The sequence below is a fragment of the Chlorocebus sabaeus genome, chromosome 18, assembly GCF_047675955.1.
Source record: "Chlorocebus sabaeus isolate Y175 chromosome 18, mChlSab1.0.hap1, whole genome shotgun sequence".
Taxonomy (NCBI): domain Eukaryota; kingdom Metazoa; phylum Chordata; class Mammalia; order Primates; family Cercopithecidae; genus Chlorocebus; species Chlorocebus sabaeus.
In genome coordinates, this window is record NC_132921.1 from 65160834 (window position 1) to 65174082 (window position 13249).

The 13249-nt window shown below is 41.6% G+C and overlaps 1 protein-coding gene and 1 long non-coding RNA gene across 18 annotated transcripts in view; one reads left to right on the plus strand and one right to left on the minus strand.

Annotated features, from left to right (window-relative positions):
* The window catches only part of LOC140709010 (uncharacterized), a 46788-nt gene that overhangs the window by 19447 nt on the left and 14092 nt on the right, over positions 1–13249 (plus strand). The window contains exon 2 of the long non-coding RNA XR_012089332.1: positions 4187–4772. This is a non-coding gene — a long non-coding RNA (uncharacterized lncRNA). The remainder of the gene's footprint in view (positions 1–4186; positions 4773–13249) is intronic.
* DLGAP1 (DLG associated protein 1) overlaps positions 6545–13249 on the minus strand; it is a 951759-nt gene continuing 945054 nt past the window's right edge. For 14 of the 17 annotated variants that reach the window (XM_007974542.3, XM_007974540.3, XM_007974541.3 and 11 more), the window contains 2 exons: positions 13010–13162; positions 6545–9901 (listed from right to left, as the gene is read on the minus strand). In XM_007974542.3, the coding sequence (XP_007972733.3) occupies positions 9692–9901; positions 13010–13162 (363 nt within the window). In that variant the 3' untranslated portion in view covers positions 6545–9691. Of the gene's footprint in view, positions 9902–12507; positions 13163–13249 lie in introns of those variants that run through there. The other 3 variants (XM_073006443.1, XM_073006448.1, XM_073006449.1) reach the window with 1 other exon arrangement.

Below are 13249 nucleotides of genomic sequence, written 5' to 3' on the forward strand. Positions count from 1 at the left end.
TTCTGTTTTGTGGCTGTGTGTTTTATGCTTTAATTCTGTAAAGCATTTCAAAGTCTTTCTAGAAATAGAATTTCATTTAAAAAAATAAGAAGACGAGGAAGAAAAAAACAACTGCCAACCCTAAAAGTTGGTGTCCTGTGGCATAAACCTCACCTCCCGAGTGCTCCTGCTCTGTTCTCTTCCTGACGGGTCCTGCATGTTGAGCACCTGCCCGGTTCAGTAGAGGGTTCTTATGCCAGCGTCTGAGGTGTGCGCAAATAGTCCCAATTCCCAGATGCGTTCACATAGGGCGAAGACTGTGCTTACTTCTTCCTTCAGTTCTAGTGGCTTTATTCTGGGAATTATAGAAAAGATTGCACTAGCCGAGCACGGTGGCTCATACCTGTAATCCCAGCACTTTGGGAGGCCAAGGTGGGTGGATCACGAGGTCAGGCGGATCACGAGGTCAGGAGATTGAGACCATCCTGGCTAACATGGTGAAACCCCGTCTCTACTAAAAATACACACAAAAAATTAGCCGGACGTGGTGGCGGGCGCCTATAGTCCCAGCTACTCGGGAGGCTGAGGCAGGAGAATGGCGTGAACCCGGGATGTGGAGCTTGCAGTGAGCCGAGATTGCGCCACTGCACTCCAGCCTGGGTGACAGAGCGAGACTCCGTCTCAAAAAAAAAAAAAAAAGAAAAAAAAAGAAAAAGAAAAGGGAAATATTGCACTACAACCACCTCCCCTACACGTTTCTAGAGATACCCTCCCCAAGCCTCATTGAAAGCCAACTGGAAGATTGAAAGATCTTTCCTTCTTCCCTCCCTCCCACCCTTCCTCCCTTCCTCCCTTCCTCCCTTCCTTCATTTTATCTTTTTTCTTTTTTGAGACAGAGTCTCGCTCTGTCACCCAGGCTGGAGTGCAGTGGCGAGATCTCACTGCAAGCTCCGCCTCCCGGGTTCACGCCATTCTCCTGCCTCCGCCTCCCGAGTAGCTGGGACTACAGGCGCCCGCCACCTCGCCCGGCTAGTTTTTTGTATTTTTAGTGTAGACGGGGTTTCACCATGTTAGCCAGGATGGTCTCGATCTCCTGACCTCGTGATCCACCCGCCTCAGCCTCCCAAAGTGCTGGGATTACAGGCTTGAGCCACCACGCCCAGTCAGATTTTTTTTTTTTAATCATAGCAAGCAACAGAAATAGCCTAAATGTCTATGAATAGGTGGACTACATATTGTATTATGGCTCATTCATAACATGGAAACGTATGAAGCCATCAAAGAGAAAAGGCAGATCACAGTTTTCTGCAATGGAAGAATACATTACAACATAAAAAAGGCAAACAGTAAAGGGAATGTGTATAGCATGCTACCAGTTTGTGGGAAAAAATTATATACGCATTTGTATATTCATAGATAAATGTGGAAGGATATACATACAATAAATATACAGGATGTACATACAATAAGCTGTTCAAAGATATTCAGGAGCACAGCAAACAACTAGAGTGTAAAGTGGCTCTCCTGTCATTGTCTACCCTTTTGTTGTCTTTAAAATTTTCTTGTGTACTTTTTGTCAGCAAAAAGAATGCAACAAATTGCTCTGTCTTGCACATATCACACATGTGTGAACAAAAGATCTCATGTCAGACTGAATTCAAATCCTCGCTCTGTCACTTGCCAGGAACCTTGGGAGCCTCCCTCGGGGTTCTGTAACTCATTTGTAGTGACCACCTCATAGCACAGGTGTCATAAGGATTGAGCTACAGAATACACACGAAACAGTCCAGCCAGGGCACAAATTAATAGTAATAAGAATAATAATAATGGCACTTAACATTTATTTAGTGCTGACCATGTACCTGGGATTGGTTTAACAGTTTTATATAGGTTAATTCATTTAATTCTTATAAAAACCCTATGAAATGGGTACTATTTTCTTTTCTTTTCTTTTCTTTTTTTTTTTTTTTTTGAAGATGGGAGTTTCACTCTTGTTGCCCAGGCTGGAGTTCAGTGGCGCGATCTCAGCTCACTGCAACCTCCACGCCTCCCAGGTTCAAGCGATTCTCCTGCCTCAGCCTCCTGAGTAGCTGGGATTACAGGCATGCACCACCATGCCCAGCTAATTTTGTATTTTTAGTAGAGATGGAGTTTATCCATGTTGGTCAAGCTGGCCTCGAACTCCTGACCTCAGGTGATCCACCCACCTTGGCCTCCCAAAGTGCTGGGATTACAGGTGTGAGCCACTGCGCCTGGCCTGAAATGGGTACTATTTTTATCCTAATCGTACAAATGGGAAAAATGAGGGACAGAGAGATGAACTAACTTGCCAAAAATACACAGCTAGTAAAGGGTAGAGCTGGGATCAAACCAGGTAATCTGGCTTCAAATCTAGGCTCTTACCCAGTTACATTTGCCCCTGAACCTGCTGGGCAAAATTTTGAGGCTTGTGAGAGAGTGAGTCAAGCTTTCAAGAGAAACGCTGGAAATATTTGTAACCATCTTATAAGCCCAGGGAAATGCTTTCCTGTCTGACCCCAAGCCAGAATGTGATAATCAAAATGACACCTGGGTGTGTCTGGTGGAGTATGTGAGGACTTCCCCCACTGTCTTTGTGACTCTGGAGTTACTGGGGAATCACTACTTTGGGCTGAAGCCAACAGGCATCATGGAGTAGGGAGCCCTGTCTTTTATGCATCTACCATCCAACAGACAAATACTAACAGGCATGGAAGACCTGCCCTCTTAAGGAGGCTCGTCCCAGTGACATGGTTCTGTCAGAAGGATTTGTCTTGGGAGATGTATTGAGTTTCTCATGGCTGTTGAGAGCTGGTATTTTCTTTTACATAAGCATTTCTTTAATATTTAACCCAAATTCTCTCAGTTGAATATTTAACTCAATTCTAATGTGTTGTCTTTGCTGGAAGAATAGTTGGTCATTGGCCTCCTCATCCTATCTTCAAATAAAGTGCCCTTAAGAACACGATGAGTTTAGCCACTGATGGATCCTTGAACAGGTTGATGCCAAAACATCTTAGGTCCTCCTTGGTAGAGAGTTTTCCTTTCTTTCTTTTTCTGCAGAATTACCCAGAATTATCTAAATAATCATTCCCCACGTCACTATTATTGATGACGTGCTTAACCCTCACTTGGATTCAGTTTGGAAATCCCCATTTTCCTGTGCCAACCCCTCTCCACTGTTCCAGTGTTTCAAACTATTGATCAATTTTCACTCTCTCTGCAAGATTCCCTGGATTTCGTTTTGAACAACCTGCTGGTCAAGGTATCCCTGGTGCATTAACTCAAAACTAGACACACAGGCACCAGCTCCTTGGAAAGTATCCCTCTTCAGTCATTCCAGACTCATTTCCTTGCTTGACTAATGTTAAGGAAAAGTTCAGGAGCCCTTGAGTTGCTTTCATGTTTGCCAAACTCAATGTTGGAAGTGCCAGGCTCACCACGACCTCCCAGGTATTGCTCCGGCCAGCGGCCAGGCTGCAGAGAAGAGAAAAGGTCAACCCCTCCTCAGTAAAGGAAGCAGGACTTTCTTCCAGGAGCGTGTTGAGGAGGAGGGGCTTCTCAGGAAATATGTTAAATTAAACCAAACAGGAAAGGAATCTAAGGGTAAATTATTTAAACTGTCCCCTTTTCACTTTTGCTCAAGTTCTGTCTTTGAAATATGCTTCTTCTCCCATTTGGGAATTACAGACAAACATCATACTGGCTGAGGTTATAAAGCACATTCGATTTTATTCTAGAAAGGAAATGGTGTGACAAATCTGGTATTTTTTAAAAAGTCACATACAGCAGTACACATTTTCATATAGCAAGTGTTTACTCCCTAAGGCACACACACACACACACACACACACACACACACACACACAAATCCTCTAAAATGAACCCTCCTTTTTTCAGTGAGTAGAATATTTTTATTGAAACCTGGGAGATGTTTCTTCGACAATACCATATGGGGACATCTATTGTATCTCCCAGCTCCTTAGATGTTTCTGCTTACTTTTCATAATTGAAACTGCTCAGAGAAAGAAGGAAGTGTTCATTAACTGAAAAGTATATTTGCAAATCTCTGAAGGGTAGCTATGTTGGAATGGTTTTTATTTGTAGCGCATTGGTCCTCAGAAACAGTAAAAGCATCTGGATTTAAGACTGCAGAAATCTGAAATTGTTGCTTATAATCTCCTTGTAGAGTCAACAGGAAGAATGCGTTTTCCCCCACTGTGACAGAAGAAAGAACACAGGCTCTATTTGCTCCAACTTCCCCTTTTCCAAAGTGAAAGGAAGAGTTTTTCAATTGAAGAACCTCTTCATTGAGATCTCAAAAGAAGCTTGCTAATAACACTAATTTACCTATCAAGTTTCCAGATGAAATTAGCGCCTACTTCTTCAAGCAGACAGACAAGAAGTGTGAAGAGGGAACGTGGCAATCGTAATCAGCACTAGTGACAATATTTTGCCCCATGAATAGCAACAGCTCCATTAACTGCATGGCAGAGCTTGACTGGCATTTATGAAAACGTTTGCTTGTTCTCAGCCACCTTCTATAAGTCGAGGCCTGTGCTCAGTTACAAAGAAGACCTATAGGAATAATCCCTTGGCTGTCTAAGCCAAGACACAGGAATCAGGAATCACACTGGGGCTTCACATTCCTGCGATTTTCTGATGACGCTTTCCTGGACCAGCAGTAAACCCAGGGGAGAGCACAGGACTAGCGGGGAGCACGCTAGTTCTCCTCTCTATGCTTTATGGGAGAGGATGAGTGAGTCACCGTCACTGTAAGTAAACTTGTGCTGGTAATTGAATTAGAGCTGAGAGGGTTTTCAGACAGGGCCACTAGTTTGTTTGCAAAATGAGTTGATTCGATCTTGGCTAAGCAGCTGCAAGTCGAACAGCCTATTGAGCAAACCCGAGGTAAATTTCAGCACCCTTTAGTATCAATGGCATTCAAGAATGAACACGTTCAGACGCTATGATTTTTAAGATGTCATTTATTTGAAGCAAAATCAGTTTATATTTTCAAGGGGTGGATTTCAAAGATATAAAAAGAAAAGTCATGTTGAGAACAAACAATTTTGTTCAATTTGTATATAAAACCTAAATTACATTTTTTTTTTGGAGCGTGGACTCTGTAATAAGGGAAATGGCTTCACTGAAATTCAGATTTCTACATGCAAAAGCTAACTCATTTTGTTTTGGGATTAGCTAAAATGTTTAAAGAGCCCTGATGAAACAGATGAATTAATTTGTGAAAAGGCAAAAAGTATAATCACGGTTCAGACTATATGAATAGTCAGTGGATGAACCAAAGTAATGAGGCCTTTGTAACCTCACAGAGATTTAGTCACTTGATCATTCCTCTTTCAAAGCAGTTTCTAAAGTAGAGTGTGTTATTCCGGTGACTGGCATAGGTCTTGCTTATGTACAAAAATTAGAAAAAGTGGCTCATGTGCTTACTAATTTCTAAGGTTGTTGCATGTAGGTGAAAAGTTGGTGGGGATTAGGAGGAAGCACTGTGGAAACAAGTTTTAGAGTTGTGGCATTTTCCGGTAACAAATAAGTGCAAGTCCACATCATAAAAAAATTCTAATTTACCCTTTTTTGGGGTCAATTTGTATTTTTTTTTTTTTTGAGACAGAGTCTTGTTCTGTTGCCCAGGCTAGAGTATAGTGGTGCGATCTCTGCTCACTGCAGCCTCCACCTCTTGGGTTCAAGCATTTCTCCTGCCTCACTCAGCCTCCCGAGTAGCTGGGATTACAGACATGTGCCACCACGTCTGGCTAATTTTTGTATTTTTAGTAGAGACAGGGTTTCACCATGTTGGCCAGGCTGGTCTCAAATTTTTGACCTCAGGTGATTCACCTGCCTCGGCCTCCCAAAGTATTGGGATTACAGGTGTGAGCCACTGCACCTGGCCAAATTTGTATTTTATATATATATATATAAAGTAAGGTTTACAAATATGACCTAAATGAAAACCAGATAAAACTGACAATGGCAAATAGTTACCAATTTTAAACAGCGACGGCACTAGGGAGCTCAATAAAGCCTTGGGTTCTGGACTCAAATCTGTCTTTTAATAATTGTGGCACATTGGGCAAGTCACTAAACCTTAGTGAGGCATAGTTTTTCATTATTGCAAGGATGGAATGAAAGCTACAAAGCATTTTTCTGATTTTCCCTACACTTGAGAGTTGTATAGGAAACAAAGTGGATGAAATGTATGCAAAGAAATCAAAGTAGGTAAAACTGACATGAATTTGCACATTTGAAAGGTTCATCACTCCTTCATAAAATAGAAAGTTGGTCTCAGCTTCTGAACTGAAACTTCACGAGTGTGATTATCAGAGTAAAAGGACTTTTTAGTTCTTCGGTATTGAAACCCCTTTAAACAGGATGTAAGTTCTCCCTGCCTCATCAACAATGAATAGCACATGTGCTGTACAGTGTAAGTTAGAATGATACACTTCTTAACTGCAGAAGTATTCCCCTCAAAAGACAATGAGTTATATTTTGGAAGAAGTGGGACTCTAGAAAAAACACACCAACCTGAAAGCAGTGCATTAATTATTTTATTAATTTCTTCTTTTTACATTATGGGAAACATTCATCTATTTACAATTTTTTTTGTTCACACACAATCTAGGTAAATAAGCCTATGAAATTCCAATTCATAAAGCCATAAAAATGTTCCCCACCCCTCCATCTGAAGGCTTTCAAATGAATCTTTTTTTCCAAACCAAAATAATTTTTAAAAATTACATTTGGGAATTCAGGTATGCTAGTGATTTACATTCCAGTTATTTAAAATATGCATCTAGACATGTTTTAAAAAAGAAATGGTAAATTCACAAGGATAAGGCTTAAATGAAAGTGGTAATGCACAGTAAAACATTAAGGAAACATCTATAAATAACAGAAATATATTACAAATAAATTAGTTCTATTTACCATTTCAAATATTAAAAATCTTTAATCCATTTCTTCATCTCTCTTTACAAAAAGGTTATGTGAATTGTATGGAAACATCTGCAAAAAATATAATAAATACTTAATTTCTTTGAACGTTTTTTGATGTGGGAGACAAACTTCTTTTGTAATCCCCCCTCCCCAAGAAAATGCCCAACACCTTTATACCAAAGTTAAACAAAATAAGTAATTTTTCAGGGTACATACATTTTCCATTATGAACTAAAAAACATTTCTACAAATTACATCAAAAAGAACGATGTAACAAAGGTTATGCTCATGAATGTCAGTTTCAGGGGTCAAGCAGCATTGTGTGGGGTCATGTTCTAACATCAATAATTAGTTTTTTATAAAGTGTTTGTACAATTTAAATTGTATTTTCAAGGAAGGCAAAGGTCATGATGCCCTGTAGGCCTTGAGCTAAAAGATTTAAAATTCTTACCAAAAATAGCTTATGAATATACAAATACCGTTCACTTAGACAGGATAAATAGGCCTTCTCTTGTCTCTCTTTAAAATACCATGGGCTAAATTAGTTTCCAAAGAAAATATTGCAGGATGATCTTGAATCGTATTGGAAATCTATTTCTTAATCCAAATCTTAACTCTACCTCAGGGCACGGAGCTGTAATTGTGAGCATGGGTCTTGGGATGAACGCTGCTTCTTTCATATTAATCTGTGAGTTCCAAGACATTCTCAGTATTAAATGTGACCATAGGCTACCCAAGTGGCAGTTGGCCCTACTCGATGCAAGCTTTGTGTGACTTTTAATTGCTGCTACAAGGTAAAGAAAAGGTGTATTCTTTTTAAAACTAGCAAATACTTGAAGCTCAAAATCTCTGTATGCTCCAATTTCACAAAGCACTCAAAGTGCTTTGTTCACCCTAGTTAAAAGTTGGTTGGTTGGTTTCAAAATAAGTGAGTAGCCCTTTTCTTGTAAACCACAGCAGTAAACATTTGTGCCCTGTTTATAAAGGTAGCTCAAAGCATCGATGGCTCTGAGAGGTAGCGAATTCTCTAGTGGTTTTAGAATATGTCCGTGAAAATATTTGTTGCTAGAACCCATCACCTCTCTTAATTTCATAAGTAAAATTAAATTAGCACCTGGCTATGAGAGTGTATTTTAAAAAGCTTCTCTGGTGCAAGCATATTTGATGTATGTTTTTAAAAGTCTTTTGTTTTTAATTTCTAATGCTTTAGGATGTGAGCTGGACATAAAATGCCAGTGATACTTAAGATTGCCACATCCTAAGTGTTTAAACTGTGACGAGTAAGGGCATTTAAAGACAACTTCAGCTAGACACCGATGCATACTGCCCATCAATCATGACTAAAAATCTAAATCAACACTCTCTGCCCAAAGCCTTGATTTCTTTCAGTGTTTATGAATCATGACTCCCCCCACCTCTTCATGGCTGTTGACCCTGGCAGGTCGAATTTCTTCTCTCACTACCTGGAACCTCAAGATGACAGCACTAGCTCTTTTGAATGAGGCAGTATGTCTATTGGGGTCAAAATTTAGCCATTTGACATAGGACAGAATCCTATGCTAGGTACTACTGGACTCTAGTAGTGAGAGGAGACGAAAGGAGAAAATATATCTGAAATATGAACTACTTGGGTTAAAATAGACGAATGTGTAGCAGTCAAAGGGATGGTAGGAAAACCCAAACTCTTCTCTGAAAACAGCCTTGCTGCCATTTACAGTGCTTTACAAGCAGATATGTACTTATATATGTGGAATCAGGTAGGCCCACCTGAATGGACACTAACAAATTAATAGAACCGACACTTTCCCTTTAAAAACAGCCGCCACGACAACAGTATAAATATACACAGTACAATAAGAGTTGAGAAAACATTTCAGGTCTAGATTTTCTTAATAATAGGACAAAAAAAATCCCTTAAGTAGTATCCTAAACCATCAGTGCCTCCTTTGCCTTGCTTCATGTTATTGCCTTTCAGAATAGATTAATTTCCCTGAAAGATCAAATTTACAATCTTCTGCTGATTGAAACATTTGAAGCTGTGATTGATGAAGTAACAGTGAGGCAGTTTGTGCAGCTGTGAGTGTGCAGGTGCCCCCAGCACCTGCAGATTTCGCTTCTCCCATCCTTGCTACACATCCAGGTCCCCCACCCCCAGGCCAGGCTTGGTCCCCTCTCTCTGTGTCCCTCATGGATTCCAGTGAGATGGTGTGTGATTTCTGAGGTTGTGAATAAAGTGCTCCATCTGCCTTTTAAAAAGAATAACCATTTAGGGGAAATAAAGGGAATCGGAGGCCTAGTTTCTTTCATGTGGAAGACGGTAAGTCCCAAAGGATCACCCTGTGATACTGGATTTCTGAAATACCCTATGGTTTTATATTGCTGAACAGACTAGCTCGAGAGAACTGAGGATGGCGGGTGACCTAAAGGCGTCACTTCTACACAGGTGGGTTTGGCTTTGCCCAGAAAATAAAGGGTTGGATCTCAGTACGAGGCAGGGTGACGGCATCAGGACAGGGGGCGAAGCTCGGTGAAGAAGAAGATGGGCAAACGGGTTCGGGAAGTGGGGGGCTTCGCGGGGACTGGGGGGCGGCTCCTGTGAGATGGACAACTACACCACGACAGTGGAAGTCACTGAGCTCGGAAACAGACGGGCTCGGAGGGGAAGAGGGAGCCGGCAGAGGGGTGGCAGGGGGAGTGGGGACAGATACTTGGCAGCGGCGGCCGGGCTGCAGGGCGCTCAGAGCCGGGTCTGCGCCTCGGGGATGTAGATCTCGATGCTCTCGGCGCTCTCGGTGGCCGAGTTCTGGCGGACGGACGCGGCGCGCTTGGCGGCCATCAGGCGCTTGCGGGCCTCCTGGCGCTGCGAGCTCTCCAGCGAGCGCTCCCGGATCAGCGGCGCGGGGCCCTTCGCCGGCTTCTTTGGCACTGGAGGAGGGGCCCTTCTCTCCTGATCAAAGCAGAAGGTTCAGGACATTACACAGCTTCTCAGGACAAGCTTGGGAAAAACTGGGATAGGTCAGTAGTTAGAACACACATTTTTTACCTAGGGGTGGTTAGTTCTGATCTGCACACTGCATATCTACTTTTTTCTTCCTTATTCTGGCTTGGGTATTCAAAAGATGCAGGAAAAAAAAAAAAAAAAAAATCCCGGTAAGCTTAAGGCCCGGGGTAAGGCTGGGTTGCAGAACTAGGTCTCTCCAAGGGAAGGAAGCGGGTATTGTAAAGGCCCCCTGCGGAAAGCCTGCGGCTCCCAGCACATTGAGTGTGGCTCTCTCTGGAGACTCCAAACTCCTCCTGGTGCCAGAGATGGGCCAGGAAGCAGCGGCTGCAGCAGCATCTTAGAACCCCTGCATCCCCTCTAAGGACGCAAGTCACCGGGTGCAAGCTTGGTTCAGAGCTTAAAAACATGTCCGCCCTGTCCCCGGCCCGCCCACACTCCCCTTCCCCCCAAACCTAAATAACCAAAGGAGGAAGAAGAAATATCAGATTGTATTCTTTAGCTTTGTTGGTGCTACACCAGGTTAGACCCTTTTGCACACCACACACGAACACACAAGCAATGTACAATATACAGGGTCACGGGAGCGGGAGGCCATTGATATTTCCTACACTCGAGAGTTCAGTCAGTTCCAAGGTGACTCTGACTAGGGACCTCGGGATAACTCTGGTGGCCCAGGAGGCAATTCCAATCACAGGGGCAGAAACTGTGCCATGAAAAGTTGCCACAGGATGAAAGAGGTCATTCCTCTTATCAGCAGCAAACTATGAAACGGGCGGATATTTTCAATGCCACTGCAAAAACAAAAGACAGTCAGCTCTTTGGCATTAAAAAAAAAAAAGGCAGCAGGAAAGAATGGCATCTAGACCACAAAGGACTTTTAGGGAAAGAAGGTTGAAGTTGTAGACTGTGAAAGGGTGCACATAAAACTGACGTTTTCATTTTGAATAAAATACCCTCCATTCTCATAAAACGAAGCGTGAACATTATCTTAAAATATAGATTCGGTGATTCTCCAAAGGACACTCTTTGTGTCTTAACACCGATGCTCAACACAGCAATTCCTCCCTGCTCACCAGGGCAAGTGCCTAGTTCAACTCACCCTGGAGCTGCCCCACCGGCTGTCTAAGGTGGAGTCTGTGTGGCTTAAAAGAGAAAAAAGGAGAGCCTGGAGTGCAAACTATATTCTACCAAGTCTGATTATGCTTGTTCATTTTTCTCCTCAGGTTCATGGGGTGATGAAAAGCTCTGATCATAGGCAAAGTCCATTAAAAAACTTAAAAATCAAGCTAACTAATGATTTACTATGTAAATATCAGTAGGTTACATATATCAATTCTTAGCATCATTTCTTTTAGACATTTTAAATCTTCATTGTGGAATAACTCAGAGGATATTTTTAGAAATATGAATACTGGATTTTTTTAGTCATTTTCCTTATACATTTTGATTTTTTAAACAATTATTATTATTATTTTAATTTTTGAGAGAAGGTCTCGCTCTGTCACCCAGGCTGGAGTGCAGTGGCGCAATCATGGCTCACTGCAGACTCAAACTCTCCGATTTCAAGCAATCCTCCCACCTCAGCCTCCCAATAGCTGGCACTATAAGTGTGCACCGCCACGCCCAGCTAATTTTTGTATTTTTTGTAGAGACGGCGTTTCACCATGTTGCCCAGGCTGGTCTTGAACTCCTGGACTCAAGTGATCCACCCGCCTTGGCCTCCCAAAGTGCTGGGATTACAGACATGAGCCACCGTGCCCGGCCAACAATGATTATTAAAGAGATATATAATAAAAAATAATAAATGAATAAGAAATTAGATTGATCAGCTCTGGAAACTAAATTACCAGTGTGTGTGCATGTGTAGTGTTTTCTTAAAATAAGACTGATTTAAAGCTTATCTAGCAGATAGTTTAAAACACAGATTAAAGAAAACTAGATTGGGTGCAAATGTTTGGCTTCCCAAGTGAGAGGCCACATGTACATCAACAGTACTTTCCAACTTAACACTACAACCCCCATTTTGATGGTGACAGAATTGGAAATGGGGGACAGTGATGAGAGCATCACCCTCTTGTCACTTACAGATGGTCCCTTGGGACTGGATTTTTCCTGGGAGCCCACTGACCCCAAGAACCCTGAAAACATGATATGCGGCAGCAGAATGGATTAGATTGCTGTTAGCTCTCTGACGGGTGAGGGGACCTGAAAAGAACAGGGCCACCAGCAGTTCAAGGGAACAGCCATTCAATTTTCGGAGGTTGATTCTCTTGGAATTATTTGACCTGAGGTCATAGGAAAGCAAAGGGTTAAAAAAGTCACGTTCGACATGCCAGCCTGGGGAGCTGGACGTTGGATACCTGTGTGAGCCTCGTGGAACACCATAATCAAACGTGAAAATTACAGTTGATTAATTAAAGTAAAAGAATTTAAGTCTTTATTTCTAAACTGTTGCATGAGGACCCCGGTGAGCAATATTCCCCAAGGCAAATCAACCAAAAGCAAGACTCTTTTGAAAAAAAAAAAAAATCCCAACATTTATGGAATTACTGTGAAACTTTATGGTATATATATTTTTAGACTTGAACAACAGTAATTTCTTTATTACTATAGTTATGAAATGATTATCAAAGTCAGTTATTTTTCAGGGCGTCCTATTTTTCTTGAAAACACATCCTAGGGGTGTAAGGAAGTTGAATTCTTGTTCTATGGATTCATGCACTGAAGATGTCATTTATTTTAGTTTAAAAAGCAAAATGGAGGCAGTTCCTTCCAGTGACTAAAATGGTTTAACTTAAAGTTTAATTAACAAAAAAGCCACATTCCCATTTTCCAATTCACAGAGACAGGTTTTTCTTTAAAAATATGCCTGAAACATATTACAGATAATATCCCAAATGATTACTATGTAAACATTGTCATTACAATGAAATGAATATGATATCAGCTCCATTTCACATTGTAAACAGCAGGACTGAATGCGGAAGCCTACTTAGACTGTCCAGTGTTTGTGCAGGTTTTTAAATGAACCATACAAAATCTACATTGTTCTACCTTCTTGTCAAGAGGATCCATCTGTTTCCAATTATTGGCCTTTAACTGATGAAGTTCATCAAATTTCATACTAATATTTTCTATGGACAACTGCAGCATGTCCCAAAACCCCGCCAAATCCTGGGAGGTGGGTCTTGGATGAGCATTAGGATTCTGCACAAGAGAAAGAAAAACATTCATGCTTTAGAGGCAATTCTTGACAAGCACAGGCCCAAAGAGGCATTTTCAAATATTTCAGAC